The sequence below is a fragment of the Cherax quadricarinatus genome, chromosome 38 (assembly GCF_038502225.1).
Source record: "Cherax quadricarinatus isolate ZL_2023a chromosome 38, ASM3850222v1, whole genome shotgun sequence".
In the NCBI taxonomy this organism is placed as follows: domain Eukaryota; kingdom Metazoa; phylum Arthropoda; class Malacostraca; order Decapoda; family Parastacidae; genus Cherax; species Cherax quadricarinatus.
Genome location: NC_091329.1, coordinates 20,492,825 through 20,511,102, shown reverse-complemented (window position 1 = coordinate 20,511,102; position 18,278 = coordinate 20,492,825). Strand labels below are relative to the sequence as shown.

Below are 18,278 nucleotides of genomic sequence, written 5' to 3'. Positions count from 1 at the left end.
CCTAGAAACTTTTAAGGGAACCAACAGTCGCCTCTTGAGGTGGACATTGGCACTCCAGGCTTTTAAGTTCCATATTGTGTATATCAATGGTTCATCCAATTATTTCTCTGACTGGTTAAGTCGTGACAGTCAGTAGAAGATTTGTTGCCTTACGCGACTTCCACATGTTAGAACTTTTTCCTCGCCTATTCTTCTTATACTCCTTGACTATAAGTCTTGGTATGGGGGAGTGAGGGAAAAGTTCAATAGATAGGAGTAGCGATACAGTAATAGTTTCATTACCGGCTACTTGTTAAGGTAGGGCAAGTCCAGCTCCAGCTATTCCCCCCCCCTTCTCCCCCTCCCCGAAAGTGATAGTTTGCTTGCCGGCTACTTGTTAAGGTAAGGTAAGTATGGCTCCCACTATTCCTGCCTTTTCTCCCCCACCCCTAAAGTGATAGTTTGATTGCTGGCTGCTTGTTAAGGTAGGGTCAGTCTAGCTCCAGCTATCCCTTCCCCTCCTCCCCCCCCCAGAAGGTGACGTGTGGGGCTCCGGTCCAAACAGTAATCACTAGACTCACAGCTCCCAGCACTACCGTAAGTACATGCCTGCCTTGTATTCTAGTGGATTTATTGGTTGAAAGCTTCACTTTTGACCAATAATAAACTTAGTCCTTTCAGTCTTGCTCTAGGTTGACTTGTAATGATCACCACATCTTTTAGGTATTGTACTTATCATGGAGAGTGATTTCTTAAGCAGTGGGTAACCTGTCTATCTTTCCAGCTTGGATGACAGAGAGGGTCACCTGCCAGTCAACGAGTAGAATTGATGGAGATGGACTAACGTCCTGAGACTTCCCCTTTTTGGGTTTAATTACCTGTGCACCTGTATGAAATTGCAGGACGCAACCCCTCATCATTGCAGCAGTAAAGAACCTGCTTTCCTGTCATCGGGATAGAATACTCACGGCTATACTGTGAAGAACGAACCAGTGGGTTGTAACCAACACCTGCGACCCCCCCCCCATCATCAGCAACTGCTACGATTTCAACAACACTCAGTGTCACCAACACCAGACACCCCTATATATATTAGCGTTGAGTTCAAATGTTATTTTATTCATTTCATTTTTCTTTCAAATAGGATATACCTTTCATGTTTTATTGTTTTATGTTTGCTTTAATAAATAATAAAGTTATCTTTGTGAATTATTATTTCTTTTTCTATTCATTAATTTTCCTGAGGAGGAGCCAGCCTTGGTAATACTGTCTGAAGTTGTTACAGGGCTGAGTAAGCCTTCACAGAGCAGGGTAATATTTAGTGAAGGGATTCAGGGAAACCGGTTATTTTTATATAGCCAGATTTGAGTTCTGGAAATGGGAAGTACAATGCCTGCACTTTAAAGGAGGGGTTTGGGATATTGGCAGTTTGGAGGGATACATTGTGTATCTTTATACGTATATGCTTCTAAACTGTTGTATTTCTTAGCACCTCTGCAAAAACAGTGATTATGTGTGAGTGAGGTGAAAGTGTTGAATGGTTAAAGTATTTTCTTTTTGGGGAATTTTTCTTTTTGGGTCACCCTGCTTCAGTGGGAGATGGCCGACTTTATAATAATAATAATAATAATAATAATAATAAAAAAAAATTAAACTGCCTCTCACTTGTCAGGGCTAATGGTAAAATTCTAGTGGCTTCAAATCTTGCAGGAGAAAGCTGGTAGGCCTACATGCGAGAGAATGGGTCTGCAGGGTCAGTGTGCACAGTACAAAAACAATCTTGCAGCACATAATGTATAATGAGAAAAAAATGCAAGTGTTTTTGGTTTGAAACAGCAACTTTGTGGTGTATTTTTGTATGGTATTCATGGTAGCCTTGTTTTCTTGGTCTCATTTGATAGAAAGAGAGATGTTACAGAAACATAGATGACTTTCAATGGTTTAAAGACTAAAAGTAGCTTGAAATTAAGCTCAAATTAGTGAATGTTTGATTTTTGCCGATGTTAGAGTAAACAAATCATATCACACACCCAATACGCATCAAATGGTGGGTCTAATATGCATTCATGAATGCACTGATATTTATACAATTATGCAGCAGTCTGAATAACAGTAAATCTTCCATTTTGTGCGTGAATAAAAATTCAAAATGAAAAGCGAGCATAATACGTGTAAGAGGGGCCTGGAGATGTAACTAATGAACAGATAAAAGTGTTTTGTTGCCAGGAATGTCTGCATTGTTTATGCTGGACCCTATTTTGAAATTGGCCTTAAATTTTGTGTGAAATTGGCCAAATTAGTAATTTCAGATCACTTTATTGGGTAGCTGAAAAGGTAAATGGGCAGTTTCTTGTACTTAGTCGATAGAATAAACAGTTCTAGCGAAACAGAGTTTGGTCAACTGGAACAATGGATTGGTCCAAAATAGGGCTCAAAGTGGGTAAAATCACTGATGCATAAATATCACCAAAACACTACTTTGCGATAGCGTAATTCTACAAGTTTTCAGTGAAATTTCGTACTTTTGGTTTCATAACCTTCACAAGATACCCAGCACACTTGTTAGTCGCTATACTGACAAGACCCATGCTGTGGACTGCCTGGTGATCACGTGACCCGAGCGTTGTCGGTTGACAACCAAGACCACGTACAAAAACCACGACCGAATTCCTTGTTCGAAAACCAATTTGTTCAACAATTAGTCCGTTTCACAATCAAGGTTCCACTGTATCAGTTAGCCTTTTACTGTGTAATAACTTTAATAATTCCTCTCAGGTTAAGCATTTTACTAGTAGTAACCCTGCACACACAGGAACACACCAGGAGAAATTTTGTCCTTAAACTTATAATATTTGTCATCTTTCTATAACAATTTTACAAAGTAGGCATATTTTGCTTTGGAAAAAAAAAATCAAAAATCATATTTTACCTTTACTTACCAACACAACCACTCAGTATATATATTATGTACAGTATATATTTTTTAGACTACATACATGTCTAAATTTGAAGAACTAAATGGATGCATGGCATGGAGAAATGCACACAAAAAATTTATATACCGTAGTTACCAGACGGCTTTCATCTTTATGGGTACATATCAATGTCAATTATTTATCGAATTAACAAAGCATCATGGTAAATAATTAACCTTTAATGGAATTTGTGCAACAGCCAGAGTGCATATCTACAAGAAACAAGGAATCATCCACAACTGGGCATAGTGCAATAGGCAAATATATTTCACATGACTTACACAGATAAGCTACCCTCTCTGAATTTGGTCTTACCAATAAAGACATTGACAAGTACTGGGTAGCCCTCATCATGGAGCTTCTGTGCTTCTTTCAACTTGTCAGGAATACTGTCATTACGACCAACACTAATGCCTTTAGCTCCAAGGCCTTCCATGGCTTTGTCGTAGTCACAATACTGCAGAAAAAAATTGTACAAGCATGACTTCCCTCCAAAAATCTTTAATTTCACCTTATGGATCTATGGTAAAAGTTAGGTGAATTAATTAACTAACTACAGTACAGTATGCAAATTTCAAATTTTGCTTCCAAACTTGGTAACTAACCCTAACTGGTAAAAATTTATGTAAAATATTCCTTAATCCTACCTAATGTATCTATTATCAGCAAATTTAGTATTAATGGACATCAGTACAGTGGATCCTCAACCAACGAAGGCATCTAACGATAAAATCGACTAACGAAGTGTTTTCTCGTAAAAATTTTGGCCCAACCAACAATGAAAAACTCTACTAACAAACATTCATCCCGAACATGTCCTGAGTGCCCCAGCTCAGCTAGTGTGCTACTGTTTACAAGCCAGGGCAGACGGTTGCACGAATACATTCGATAAATTTTGTATTATTCCATTGTTTTTAGTGCTTGTAACTGCTAAATAAGCCACCATGGGCCCAAAGAAAGCTTCTAGTGCCAACCCTGTGGTAAAAAGGGTGAGAAATACCATCAAAATGCTATCATACCACAGTCAGCTGCTGCTGCACCACCGTCAGCTGTTGCTGCACCACCGTCAGCTGTACTACTCGAATATGTGGAGAAAATGTTGGCGTGGCTTAACAAGAAACAATTACCGAGAAATAATGAACCCCAGAGAGTTAGCCACCCAGGATAACTCAAGAAAGTCAGTGCGTCATCAAGGACCAACTTATTTCCATTGGGGTCCTTAATCTTGTCCCCAGGATGCAACCCACACCAGTCGACTAACCCCTAGGTGAACAGGAAAAAATGCCTGGAACTAGTGCTCATATTGGTGAATTTAAGGCCAGCAAGAGTGAGAGATTTAAGAATCGTAGTGGTATACACAGTGTGATGAGGCATGGCGAAGCTGAAAAATTCATCCCTCAACAAGTGTTCCATTGTAATGAAACAGGCCTGTTCTGGAAGAAAATGCCAAACAGGACCTACATTACTCAGGAGGAAAAGGCACTCCCAGGACACAAGCCTATGAAAGACAGGCTAACTCTCATGTTTTTATGTAATGCTAGTGGGGATTGCAAAGTGAAGCCTTTACTCGTGTATCACTGAAAATCCCAGTGTTCAAGAAAAACCAGTGTCTCATCACTTATCAATACTCTTCAATAAAGGTATGTCATTTATTCTTCATGTAGTATTTATTGTGCATGTATCCTTGTTTTTCTGTGTAGGAGAATGTATATTTCATGTGAAAAAAAATTTTCATACTTTTGGGTGTCTTGAACGGATTAATTGAATTTCCATTATTTCTCATGGGGAAAATTAATTCGACTAACGACAAGCTCTCTGGAATGGATTAATATCGTTGGTCAAGGGTCCACTGTATTTGCACACTACTTGTACCTATACCCACTCCTCGTAACATTCTTGCTACACTGTTCCCTCATATATTTAGTAAGTTCTTTGGAACATCAGCAATATTTGCTTATCTCTTAAGTACTGTACCTGATACAGCTAGCATAACATGACTCAACGAGGATATGCACCAAGAACAAATTTTCCACGTGCTTTGAAAATTATCACAAGTTAAATAGATGGCATGGGAGTACTGTTTGAAGTTAAAGCAATGAGAGAACAGGAGATAATGATGCTATTTCAATCTTTATCATTAAGTTTAGTGCTAAATTTGTAAAGGTTACACAGCACTGTAGAGAAGGAATGTGCGAATGATAGGAGAGAGCGAGGGGCAGAAGTGTGCGAGGGTAGGGGTCAGAGGCAGAGTGCAAGAGAAAAAAAACAGAAATCAATGTTGGTGCAATAAGTTGGTTTCTGTTAAAAAGTGAGTCTCTCTGTCAAAGGTGGGACTTTCAGCAAGGACATCAACTGGAGTGTGTTGGGGCAGTGGAGACGCTGAAAGTGAATCCTGCAAGCTTGCTGATACACAGGACAATTTATCAAGATGTGGTGGACTGACAGTGTGACCTGAAAGTCAGCACATAGCAATGCCAGTCACTTCATGTGGTAATCTGTGAATTAAGTCATGTCCAATACACAAGCAGGAGAGCCTCGTCTTCCAAGCCTGGCAGCGATGAGAAAAATATGGCCAGAAACCTTAAGGGATTTGATAGAAAACAATTACTTCCAATCCAAGTCAGATCACTGTTGCCACCGAAAAATAGTACAAGAAAGAAATTCCCCTGTGGATGAAATTGGGAAGACAAATAGCTAGCCGAGCGGTCGAGTGCTTGTTTCTGTCCCAATCAAACTACTTGAGGGACTTTAGACAAAAAAAAAAGTTCACCATAAATGCAAAATAACCAAAGCTGTATGTGAATGATGACGGGAGGGAATTTCTGGATACTCTGCAATACATTTTGAAGTCTGAAAAAACTACAAATGATGAGGCAGACATCAATGCTGTATACAAGAACAGTGAGCATTGTATAGAACTCTGCTGTGAAATCTGGCCAATTCCAGTAAATTACCTTGGATGATTCTTTTAAGAGAAATTCCTGCATTCACAACACATCAAGGGGTTTAGAACCATCATTGTACACTGTCATAGCATGAGAATGGAAGTGGTCAATAAAGAGTAAGTGTGAAGGAGTTGTAGTAGGCAAGCGAGCCTTTGTGCATGGAAATGGGAAGGAACAGAATTGTCATAGCTTCCCAAAGAGTGAGGGAAAAGCAAGGCACAAGATGAACAGAAAGGGGAGGTAAATTAAGGGAAGGCAATAGAAAGCAAATATGGAGAAGGAGTGTAATCAATGGGGCTACAATTAAACCCATTAGTTTAACTAATATCCATTACCGTTCTGTATGTGTAAACATTATAAAGGCTGTGTAAGAAGACAAAATAAGACACTGGGCATCATGCCAATCTTATAAAGATGGAACATTTGTCTGCATATAGGCTCCTGACGGAGATCAAAAAGCATCTAGACTCGAGCATAACCCTTCATGATGAATAGTATCAAATTCAGAAAAAGTTGTGGGGAATTCTGAATATATTTGGTCACCCTTGTTTGGCTAGAATATAATTTGAATTAGAACCATATGACCCCTTTTAAATTCCCTCAAAAACTTGGGCGGACTTATCCATGAGATATACAAAAAAGGATATTTTGGTAAAATATAGGAGTCTACCTATAGGTGGAGTTGGGTTACATTCAGATATAAATGGTATAACAAAGATATTTAAAGAACTAAACTAAATTCTATTACTCAAACTACAATATTCAGTATTTTATATTTAGCCAACATTCACTCATTTGTTTAAAACTATTAAATAACCATACAGCACAATTCTCAAGTTCTTTAGTGTGTGAATTTTTAATGCCTTAATGCAAACTAAAACATTATAAAAATTCCTGCTTTATGGTATACTAATAGTGGGCATAATTACAATGAAAGTTAACAAGGTGCTATCAGCCAAAACAAGCAGTGTTAAGCTCCTGGTATAAAATACTGCCAATCAAAAATAATACACAGCACAAAGACCATTTAGGAGTAAAATAAGGAAATATCTTTTAACAAGAGACAGAAATACTAGCTTTTCTGATGATCATACACATGTGATTGGTTTTGAGTCATTTTCCTTTTCCTCCAGGCCAGCCTGTGGCCAAGCTTGTTTGGTGCTTGCCTGATCACCCTGGTCACCCAGGGTGGGCAAGGAGGCTGCTGTTGGCAGCCTACTTGCCCACACTGATATCTAATTTTACCAAATGATCTGAAGATAAGAGAAGCTAGCCTTTCTAGCTGCCCAGAACTATAAATCAAACCACCATACATTCTAATAAGCCACTATAAATATGAATATTAAATTTACTGTAATTACCTTACACATAATGGTTACTATGATAGCAATACTTACTGCTAGGTCACAAGCAACACTGGATCCAAAAGTAGGAACTTGATCCCGTGCAATCTGCGTCCAACCAGCATCATTTCCCACCAAGGCAATTACTGGAGTCTTGTGACGAGCGTATGTGTCAAATTCAGCTAAGGAGTAGCCTAGAGCACCGTCACCATATATAATCCAGACCTAGGGGGTATTGACTACTTTAAGTCGCTAAGCAATAACCTACATACACATGTATATAACGGTGGACATTCGTAATTCACATGCGTTACGTTCCTGAAAACTGTGCAATCAACGATTTCCATTAACATGATGTTGCTCTAAACAGCAAATACAGTATTCCAAACCCCTCCTTTAAGAGTGCAGGCACTGTACTTCCCACCTCCAGGACTGAAGTCCCACTAACTAGTTTCCCTGAATCCCTTTACAAAATATTACCTTGCTCACACTCTAACAGCTCATCAAGCCCCAAAAACTATTTATCTCCACTCACTCCTATCTAACACAAAACCACTTATCCTCCATCCTTTCCTAGGACATCCCCTACCCCACCTTCTAACCATTACACTTCCCTCCACTATTTTGCTGCATAGTGTTTAAATAACCAAACCACCTCAACCCCACCTCAGTATAAATAATACTTTCAGTAGCTCCACGCCACCTAACTTCCACACACTGCCCTTAGGCATGATATCTCCACTGCCTCCAGCCTCCTCCTCGCTGCAGCATTCACAACCCATGCTTCACACCCATAGTGTGTTGGTACCACTATACTCTCATACATTCCCTTCTTGCCTCTATGGATAATGTTCTTTGTCTCCACCATTTACCTTTCTTTCATCAATTCTGTGGTTTACCTCATCTTCCATAAACCCATCTGCTGACATGTACATTCCCAAATATCTGAACATTCACTTCTTCCATACTTCCTCTCTCCAAACTGGTATCAAATTTTTTCCTTACCTAACTCATTTGATACCCTCATCATCTTACTGTTATCTATGTTCACTTTCAACTTCCTTTACACACCCTCCAAAACTCATCCACTAACCTTTGCAACTCATAATCCAGATTTATAATTACGATCTTGATTACAGACCACCACAAATAGAATTCAATATAGTGAACATATGGCTAAAATTACTAAATTTAAAAAGAAAAACTGTTTTTCTTTAGGTCACCCTGCCTCAGAGGGATACAGCCTATCTGTTAAAAAAAATATATGGATAAAATTGCTGTACAGTGGAACCCCAGATTTCGTCTGGTGCAGATGTTGTACAATTCGGATTTCGGCCACTTTTTGGCGAAATTTTGCCCTGGGTTTCATACCTCTGCTTGGAAATCATCCGTATCAAATGTGTCCGCCCAACCTCTCCTCCCTTTCCCCTCCTCGCCTTCTTCCATATGCCAACAAGTGTCTTCAATAAAGGTATGTAATAGTGGGTTACATATTCATTTATCCATTAAAATTATTCATTTATATTTATTTCTCATTGGTTTTCTGTATGTAAAACTATAGTTATTCTCTATAAAATGTATTTTTTGTTAATATTTTTGGGCATCTCTAACAGATTAATTGGATTTACATTATTTCTTATGAGAAATATTACTTCGGCTTTCGTCCATTTCAGATTTTGACTGACCTTCTGGAACGGATTAACCCTTTCAGGGTTTCAGCCATCCTAGTACGGCTTATGCACCAGGGTTTTTGACGTACTAGTACACTAAATTCTAGCGCCCTCAAATCTAATGAGAGAAAGCTGGTAGGCCTACATATGAAAGAATGGGTCTATGTGGTCAGTGTGCGCAGTATAAAAAAAAATCCTGCAGCACACAGTGCATAATGAGAAAAAAAAAAACTGACTGTTTTTGGATTAAAACAGACTTTACACTGTATTTTCGTATGGTATTTATTGTTGTATTCTAGTTTTCCTGGTCTCATTCTATAGAATGGAAGACATATTACAAAAATTGAGATAATTTTGACTGATTTTACAATGAAAAGTACCTTGAAATTGAGCTCAAAATAGCAGAAATGTTCGATTTTTACCGAAGTTCAAAAGTAAACAAATCATGCTAAGCGTCCAATACACGCCAACTGGTGAGTCTAATATTCCTTCACAAGTGCGCTGATATTATTTATGCCATTTTTTACACTAATCCAGTACTCTGCATAACAGTAAATCTTCTATTTTTTGTGAGAATAAAATTTCAAAGTGGAAAGCAAAAGAATGTAAGAGGGGCATTGGGACGTAACTAATGAACAGAGGAAATGTCATTTTAGTGCCAGGAATATCTTTGTTTATTCTGGACCTTATTTGGAAATCGGCATGTTTTGAAATTTGTGTGAAATTGGCAAAATTGCTAAATTCTGACCACTGTTGGATAGTTGAAATCGGTAAATGGGTGGTTTCTTGCACTCATTCGATAGAAAAAATAGAGTTCTAGCAAAATATTAATGATTTTTGTCGACTAGTAAGTGGAATTGGCCGAAAATAGGGCTCAAAGTGAGCAAAACTGCCGATGCGTAAACATCGTCGAGACCGCTAACTTTGCAAGAGCATAATTCCGTAAGTTTTCCATCAAATTTCATACTTTTCGTGTCATTATGATCGGGAAAAGATTCTCTATCTTTTCATCAGTTTTTTTTTTTTTTTTTTTTTTTTTGAAATCTGGGCAACCCTGAGAACAAGTCTCAGAGGGCCTGTCGACTCTGAAAGGGGTCAAAGACGATAACCGGGGTTCCACTGTATTTACTTTGGCAGTTACCTTAGCTAGACTAAGCCTGTTAGAAAGAGCCACATGCATCACCTTCCCCAAATGGCCATGGTACTTTAATCATTTACATGTTCATTTAAATATTACGAAGTTAAAAATCCAAGAAGTCATCAAGAAAGAAAATTTACAGATCAACTGAAGTATTTGTTTCTGCTGCCTTTCCCTTCCAGTTAATGTTTCTTAAATGAAGTAGACCAATCCATTACAAGTACAAAACAAGAGTATGTATCAATCCATGGGTACCAGAGGTGAACACAATCCTTTACCATGGTTACAGAAAAATCACACTCAAGCCATCTTTAGTAGCACCACATTCAAAGGTAGCAAACAAATAGGAAGATGGTTTAGATGCAAAGATAAAAAAAAAGATACAGTACCTATTTTAATTTTTCTAACTTTTTTTTTTTTAAACTTTAATAGGAGCTACAAACTATGTGCAAGATTATACTATCATAACATTGAAGTATTATACTGCAATAGAAAAAAAAAAGGGGGGGGGCTAATTTAATAAATTTGACTATTTCATGAAAGGTTGTTCTATAATTACAAACAAGCATACTTGTTAAAATTGGGCTATATTACTGTATTTTAATAAAAACAGTTACCTGAGACTCTGGTCGGCAAATCTTGGCACCTAAAGCAAATCCTCCACCGACACCCAGAGTACCGAATGCACCTGGATCAAGCCACATTAATGGACCACGTGGTCTGAAATAAAATGTAGAATATCTGATCTAGTTTGCTCGTGAAAGTGCTATTGTTTGGAAGTAACGTGGGTACCTTTGTACTCATTAAGAAAATTTTATTTGGAAGTACACACATTTCATCAATTACACACTGTTTTCACAAATATAGAACATCTGGCTCAATGCTGAGGCTACATTCATGAAAACAGTTACTTTTTTTTTTTCCCTCCCCAACAACTCTGTTGTCTCCCACCGAGGCAGGGTGACCCAAAGAGAAAGAAAATCCCCGAAAAGAAAATACTTTCATCATCATTCAACACTTTCACCTCACTCACACATAATGACTGTTTTTGCAGAGGTGCTCAGAACAACAGTTTAGAAGTATATACATATAAAAATACACAATATATCTCTCCAAACTGCCAATATCCCAAACCCCTCCTTTAGAGTGCAGGCATTGTACTTCCCATTTCCAGGACTCGAGTCCGGTTATATAAAATAACCGGTTTCCCTGAATCCCTTCGCTAAATATTACCCTGCTCACACTTCAACAGATCGTCAGGTCCCAAATACCATTTGTCTTCATTCACTCCTATCTAACACTCTCACTCACGCTTGCTGGAAGTCCAAACCCCTCGCCCACAACACCTCCTTCACCCCCTCCCTCCCTCCAACCTTTTCGAGGATGACCCCTACAGATTTATATGCTCTCCATGTCATTCTACTTTGATCCATTCTCTCTAAATGACCAAACCACCTCAACAAACCCTCTTCAGCCCTCTGACTAATACTTTTATTAACTCCACACCTTCTCCTAATTTCCACACTCTGAATTTTCTGCATAATACTTACACCACACATTGCTCTTAGACAGGACATCTCCACTGCCTCCAACCGCCTCCTTGCTGCAGCATTTACAACCCAAGCTTCACACCCATACAAGAGTGTTGGTACTACTATACTTTCATACATCCCCTTCTTTGCCTCCACATATACCTCAATGCACCACTCACCTTTTTTTTCATCAATTCTATGATTAACCTCATCCTTCATAAATCCATCTGCTGACATCAACTCCCAAATATCTGAAAACATTCACTTCTTCCATACTCCTCCTCCCCAATTTGATATCCAATTTTTCTTTATCTAAATCATTTGATACTCTCATCACCTTACTCTTTTCTATGTTCACTTTCAACTTTCTACCTTTACACACATTCCCAAATTCGTCCACTAACCTTTGCAATTTTTCTTTAGAATCTCCCATAAGTACAGTATCATCACCAAAAAGTAACTGTCACTTCCCAATTTGTATTTAATTCCCCATAATTTAATCCCACTCCTCTCCCCAACACCCTAGCATTAACTTCTTTTACAACCCCATCTATAAATATATTATACAACCATGGTGACGTTACACATCCGTGTCTAAGACCTACTTTTACCGGGAAGTAGTCTCCCTCCCTTCTACACACCCTAACCTGAGTCTCACTATCCTCATAAAAACTCTTTACAGCATTTAGTAACTTACCACCTATTCCATATACTTGCAACATCTGCCACATTGCTCCCCTATCCACTATCATATGCCTTTTCTAAATCCATAAATGCAATAAAAACTTCCCTACCTTTATCTAAATACTGCTCACATATATGCTCCAATGTAAACACTATCTACACATCCCCTACCCACTGAAACCTCCTTGCTCATCCGCAATTCTACATTCTGTCTTGCCTCTAATTCTTTCAATAATAACCCTACTGTACACTTTTCCTGGTATACTCAGTAAACTTATTCCTCTATAATTTTTACAATCTCTTTTGTCCCCCTTCCCTTTATATAAAGGGACTACACACGCTCTCCGCCAATCCCTAGGTACCTTCCCCTCTTTCATATTTATTAAACAAAAATACTAACCACTCCAACACTGTCTCCCCCTGCTTTTAACATTTCTGTCATGATCCCGTCAGTTCCAGCTGCTTTACCCCCTTTCATTCTACGTAATGCCTCATGCACCTCTCCCACACTCACATCCTGCTCTTCTTCACTCCTAAAAGATGGTATACCTCCCTGGCCAGTGCATGAAATTACCGCCTCTCTTTCTTCGTCGACATTTAAAAGTTCCTCAAAATATTCTCGCCATCTACCCAAAACCTCTATCTCCCCGTCTACTAACTCCCCTTCTCTGTTTTTAACTGATAAATCCATTTGTTCCCTAGGCTTTCTTAACTTGTTTAACTCCAAATTTTTTTTTTATTTTCATTAAAATTCCTTGACAGTACCTCTCCCACTATCATCCACTCTCCTTTTGCACTCTCACCACTCTTCCACTTTCTTTTCCTCTCCATATACTCTACTCTTCTTATAACACTTCTGCTTTGTAAATGCCTCTCATAAGCTACCTTTTTCTCTTTTATCACACCCTTTACTTCATCATTCCACCAATCACTCCTCTTTCCTCCTGCACCCACCTTCCTATAACCACAAACTTCTGCCCCACATTCTAATACTGCATTTTTAAAACTATTCCAACCCTCTTCAACCCCCCACTACTCATACCTGCACCAGCCCACCTTTCTGCCAATAGTCGCTTATATTTCACCCGAACTTCCTCCTCCCTTAGTTTATACACTTTCACCTCCCTCTTGTTGCCATTTTCCTCTCATCCCATCTACCTCTTACTCTAACTGTAGCTACAACTAAACAATGATCTGATATATCAGTTGCCCCTCTATAAACATGTACATCCTGGAGCGTACCCATCAACCTTTTATCCACCAATACATAATCTAAAACTACTTTCATTACGTGCTACATCATACCTTGTATATTTATTTATCCTCTTTTTCATAAAATATGTATTACTTATTACCAAATTTCTTTCTACACATAGCTCAATTAAAGGCTCCCCATTTTCATTTACCCCTGGCACCCCAAATTTACCTACTATGTTCGAGTGCCTTTACCGAATGAATTTATTCCCATCAGGAATAATGTAAATTAGATTAGTCCATTTCAGACCCTCAAAAATACACTTATAAAAGCACTTACAAAAATACACTTACATAATTGGTTGTGTTGGGAGCAGTTCGATTTTTGAGGTTCCACTGTACTCCCTCCACAACATTTTTTCCCACTTCAGCATTGAAATCCCCAACCACAAGTACTCTCACACTTGGTTCAAAACTCCCCATGCAATTACTGAACATTTCCCAAAATCTCTCTATTCTCTATACTTTTCTCTTCCCCAAGTGCATAAACGTTTACTATAACCCACTTCACATCCAGCCTTTATTTTACTCCACATAATCCTTGAATTAATACATTTATAGTCCCTCTTTTCCTGCCATAGCTTATCCTTCAACATTATTGCTACTCCTTTAGCTCTAACTATTAGAAACCCCTGACCTTATCCCATTTATTCCTCTCCACTGAAACTCACCCACCCCTTTCAGCTTTGTTTCACTTAAAGCCAGGATATCTAGCTTCTCATTCATAACATCTACAATCAATTCTTTCTTATCATTTGCACAGCATCTACGCACATTCAAACTTCCCACTTTGACAATTTTCTTTTTAGTAATTTTTACAGGAAAAGGGGTTACTAGCCCATTGTTCCCGGCATTTTAGTTGACTTTTACAACACGCATGGCTTACGGAGGAAAGATTCTTATTCCACTTCCCCATGGATATAAAAGGTAGGATTGCTGGTGTCTTGTCTGTCTCATAAATATGCAAGATTACAGGCACGTCTTGCTACTTCTACTTACACTTAGGTCACACGAAACATACATGTACAATTTTATTTATACACACTCAGATGAGTTTTCTTTGATTTTATCTTAGTTCTTGTTCTAAGATAAAATCAAAGAAAACTCATCTGAGTGTGTATAAATAAACGTGTACATGTATGTTTAGTGTGACCTAAGTGTAAGTAGAAGTAGCAAGACGTGTCTGTAATCTTGCATATTTATGAGACAGACAAGACACCAGCAATCCTACCATCATGTAAAACAATTACAGGCTTTCGTTTTACATTCACTTGGCAGAACGGTAGTACCTCCCTGGGTGGTTGCTGTCTACCAACCTACTACCTGTTAGACATTTACATTAAACACTTCTCCCTACCTCTATCTTATCTCTTATGCAGTGACAAAGCAAGAGAAAGGAAATAAAGTAAAAAAAAATTTTAAGAATGTTTGCAGCCTATGAGCAGTGTTTTGTCAACCAAGCACTGAGTTGAAGGAATATTCTCTCTGCTTTGATATGCTGACACCTAGTGTTAGGTATCAGAAATGGGAGCTCTACACAATTCCTTATGACATGATTAGAACATTGTTTTGTTGGAGATACTATAAGAAACCTGACCACACAAACAAAAATTTAGTGTTGCTGAATGAATTACTTTATGCATTTTCCTAAACAAACACCTCAGTATCAACAATTTGGCTTGAAGGAAAGGAAGAGCTAGAGGACTAGTTTTAAAATTATTATTTTTTTTATTTAGGGTGGTTCTGGGGAAGAGGAACGCTGTATGACCCTGGTGGTTTAGCACTTAGTTTTAATTATAATGATAATCTGGCAAAAAGAGGGGGAAAGCTAATAGAGATTACAGAGGACTGAAGCCCTTCCATGGGGCTGTCACTGGAACACTAGTTTCCTTCATTAACAAAGCTACTATTACATCCTCTCTTGAGGGAGTTACATGCAACACTTAACTTAACCAAAATTGGGGAAGATTATCATGGGGCAATGACAGAGTCGCAAGCAAATACATGGAAAACCAGGCTTGTTAGAAGGACTGAGTTTTCACAAGTTATTATAATTCTAATAATCGGTGTGGGTGACTCGCACCCACTTGCTCATCCTCTCACACCCACACCACTTGCCCCCTCACCCACACCACCCACCTACTCTTACACAAATCCTCTCATTCTTTTTTACATTTTTTTTACGAGAAAATCGGTTTAAAGTACTAAACAATTTATGACAAATTTTCTAGAATGCATTAATGTTGTGAGTTAGGGCCCTACTGTACAGTAGGATGACCTAGAGGGTATATAAATTTAAGATGGAGGCAGCTGTTCTAGGAAGGATTGTTGGGAATCTAAAAGCAGTTAAGTGTTAAGAGCTTGAGCATCCAGCAAGCATGTGAAAGTATTAGATCAGAGCAAGTGAGAAATGGTTTTAGGGATTTTATGTGCTGAAGCATGCAAGGTAACAGTTATGAAGGAATTCAGGAGGAAAGTGATTAGCTGGAACTTAGTCCTTGAGGTGGGATGTACAGTACCTGCACTCTGAGGGAGGGAGGAGGGATGGGGATTTTTCAGTTCGGAGTGTCATTTGAAATGTGATGCCTATGCACCTCTGGCAAAACAGGTATTGAATCAATGATGTTGAAAGATTCCTTTTATTTTTTTTTCAATCACCCTCACCCTACTTTGGGAGTTGACTGATATAGAAAAAAAAATCCACCTTTCCATTGCAGCAAGACATATTAGACTATCATCCAGCCTAAATACATTATTCTACAAAGTGTCCTTCCATTACTTAAATCAACATCTCACAAAAATTTTAATCACATTTTTTTGCTCCTTTTACACCAGTGTATAAACACTGGTATGCACAGGGGACCCCACTAATGCGGCAGTTTTCAATTATACTCATTCTTCATTTATTCAGTACCAGTTTCGCTATTTTGGCAGTTTTCGGCATGATGCGCTCAGCAGCTGGGTGTCCATGTGCCATTTTCTTGAGTTTGTTTACAGCCTGTGTCCTTTGCATCTCACTGGATTCTGTCTGGAAACTTTTCAAAGCTTCAAACGTTTTAAAGTTATTGTGTATGTTATATACAGTGGACCCCCGCATAACGATGGCATCACATAGCGATTAATCCGCATACCGCTTGCTTTAATCGCAAAATTTTTGCCGCGCATACCGATTAAAAACCCGCTCACCGATTTTCGTCCGAGACGCGTCCAATCTGCGCCCTCAGCCAGCCTCACATGTGCCGCCCGTGCCATTGTTTACCAGCCAGCCTCCGCGGTAACATCCAAGCATACACTCGGAATATTTCGTATTATTACAGTGTTTTCGGTGCTGTTTCTGGAAAATAAGTGACCATGGGCCCCAAGAAAGCTTCTAGTGCCAACCCTACACCAATAAGGGTGAGAATTACAATAGAAATGAAGAAAGAGATCATTGATAAGTATGAAAGTGGAGTGCGTATAGCCGACCTAGTCAAGCTGTACAAGAAACCCCAATCAACCATCGCTACTATTGTGGGCACCAGAAAGACAATCAAGGAAGCTGTTCTTGCCAAAGGTTTAACTGTGTTTTCGAAACAAAGATCGCAAGTGATGGAAGATGTTGAGAGACTCTTATTGGTGTGGATAAATGAAAAACAGCTAGCAGGAGATAGCGTCTCTCAAGCGATCATATGTAAAAAGGCTAGGAAGTTGCATGAGGATTTAATTAAAAAAATGCCTGCAACTAGTGATGATGTGAGTGAATTTAAGGCCAGCAAAGGTTGGTTTGAGAGATTTAAGAAGCGTAGTGGCATCCATAGTGTGATAAGGCATGGTGAGGCTGCCTGTTCGGACCACAAAGCGGCTGAAAAATATGTGCAGGAATTCAAGGAGTACATAGACAGTGAAGGACTGAAACCTGAACAAGTGTTTAATTGTAATGAAACAGGCCTGTTCTGGAAGAAAATGCCAAGCAGGACCTACATTACTCAGGAGGAAAAGGCACTCCCAGGACATAAGCCTATGAAAGACAGGCTTACTCTTCTCATGTGTGCCAATGCTACTGGTGATTGCAAAGTGAAGCCTTTATTAGTGTATCACTCTGAAACTCCCAGAGCGTTCAGGCAAAAGAATGTCCTCAAGGATAATTTGTGTGCTGTGGAGGGCAAACAGTAAGGCATGGGTCACTAGGGACTTTTTCTATAACTGGTTACACCATGCATTTGCCCCCAATGTGAAAGATTACCTAACTGAAAAGAAATTAGAACTTAAGTGCCTGGTGTTAGACAATGCCCCTGGTCATCCTACAGACGTGGCAGAGCGACTTTAAGGGGACATGAGCTTCATTAAGGTGAAGTTTTTGCCTCCTAATACCACTCCTCTCCTGCAGCCCATGGACCAGCAGGTTATTGCAAACTTCAAAAAACTGTACACAAAAGCTCTGTTTGAAAGGTGCTTTGTAGTGACCTCAGAAACTCAACTGACTAAGAGAGTTTTGGAGAGATCACTTTAATATCCTCAATTGTGTAAACCTTATAGGTAAGGCTTGGGAGGGAGTGACTAAGAAGACCTTGAACTCTGCTTGGAAGAAACTGTGGCCAGAATGTGTAGACAAAAGGGATTTTGAAGGGTTTGAGGCTAACCCTGAGATGATTATGCCACTTGAGGAATCCATTGTGGCATTGGGAAAGTCCTTGGGGTTGGAGGTTAGTGGGGAGGATGTGGAAGAGTTGGTGGAGGAGGACAATGAAGAACTAACCACTGATGAGCTGATAGATCAAC

General features: G+C 39.0%; 1 protein-coding gene across 3 annotated transcripts in view; it reads right to left on the bottom strand.

Moving 5' to 3' along the window:
- Positions 1-2,897: 2,897 nt before the first annotated feature.
- Positions 2,898-18,278, bottom strand: part of LOC128693038 (2-hydroxyacyl-CoA lyase 2) — an 89,927-nt gene continuing 74,546 nt past the window's right edge. For all 3 annotated transcript variants that reach the window (XM_053782533.2, XM_053782529.2, XM_070092149.1), the window contains exons 12-14: positions 10,668-10,770; positions 7,297-7,467; positions 2,898-3,411 (exon numbers count right to left, since the gene is read on the bottom strand). In XM_053782533.2, coding sequence (XP_053638508.2) covers positions 3,232-3,411; positions 7,297-7,467; positions 10,668-10,770 — 454 coding nt within the window. In that variant the 3' untranslated portion in view covers positions 2,898-3,231. The remainder of the gene's footprint in view (positions 3,412-7,296; positions 7,468-10,667; positions 10,771-18,278) is intronic.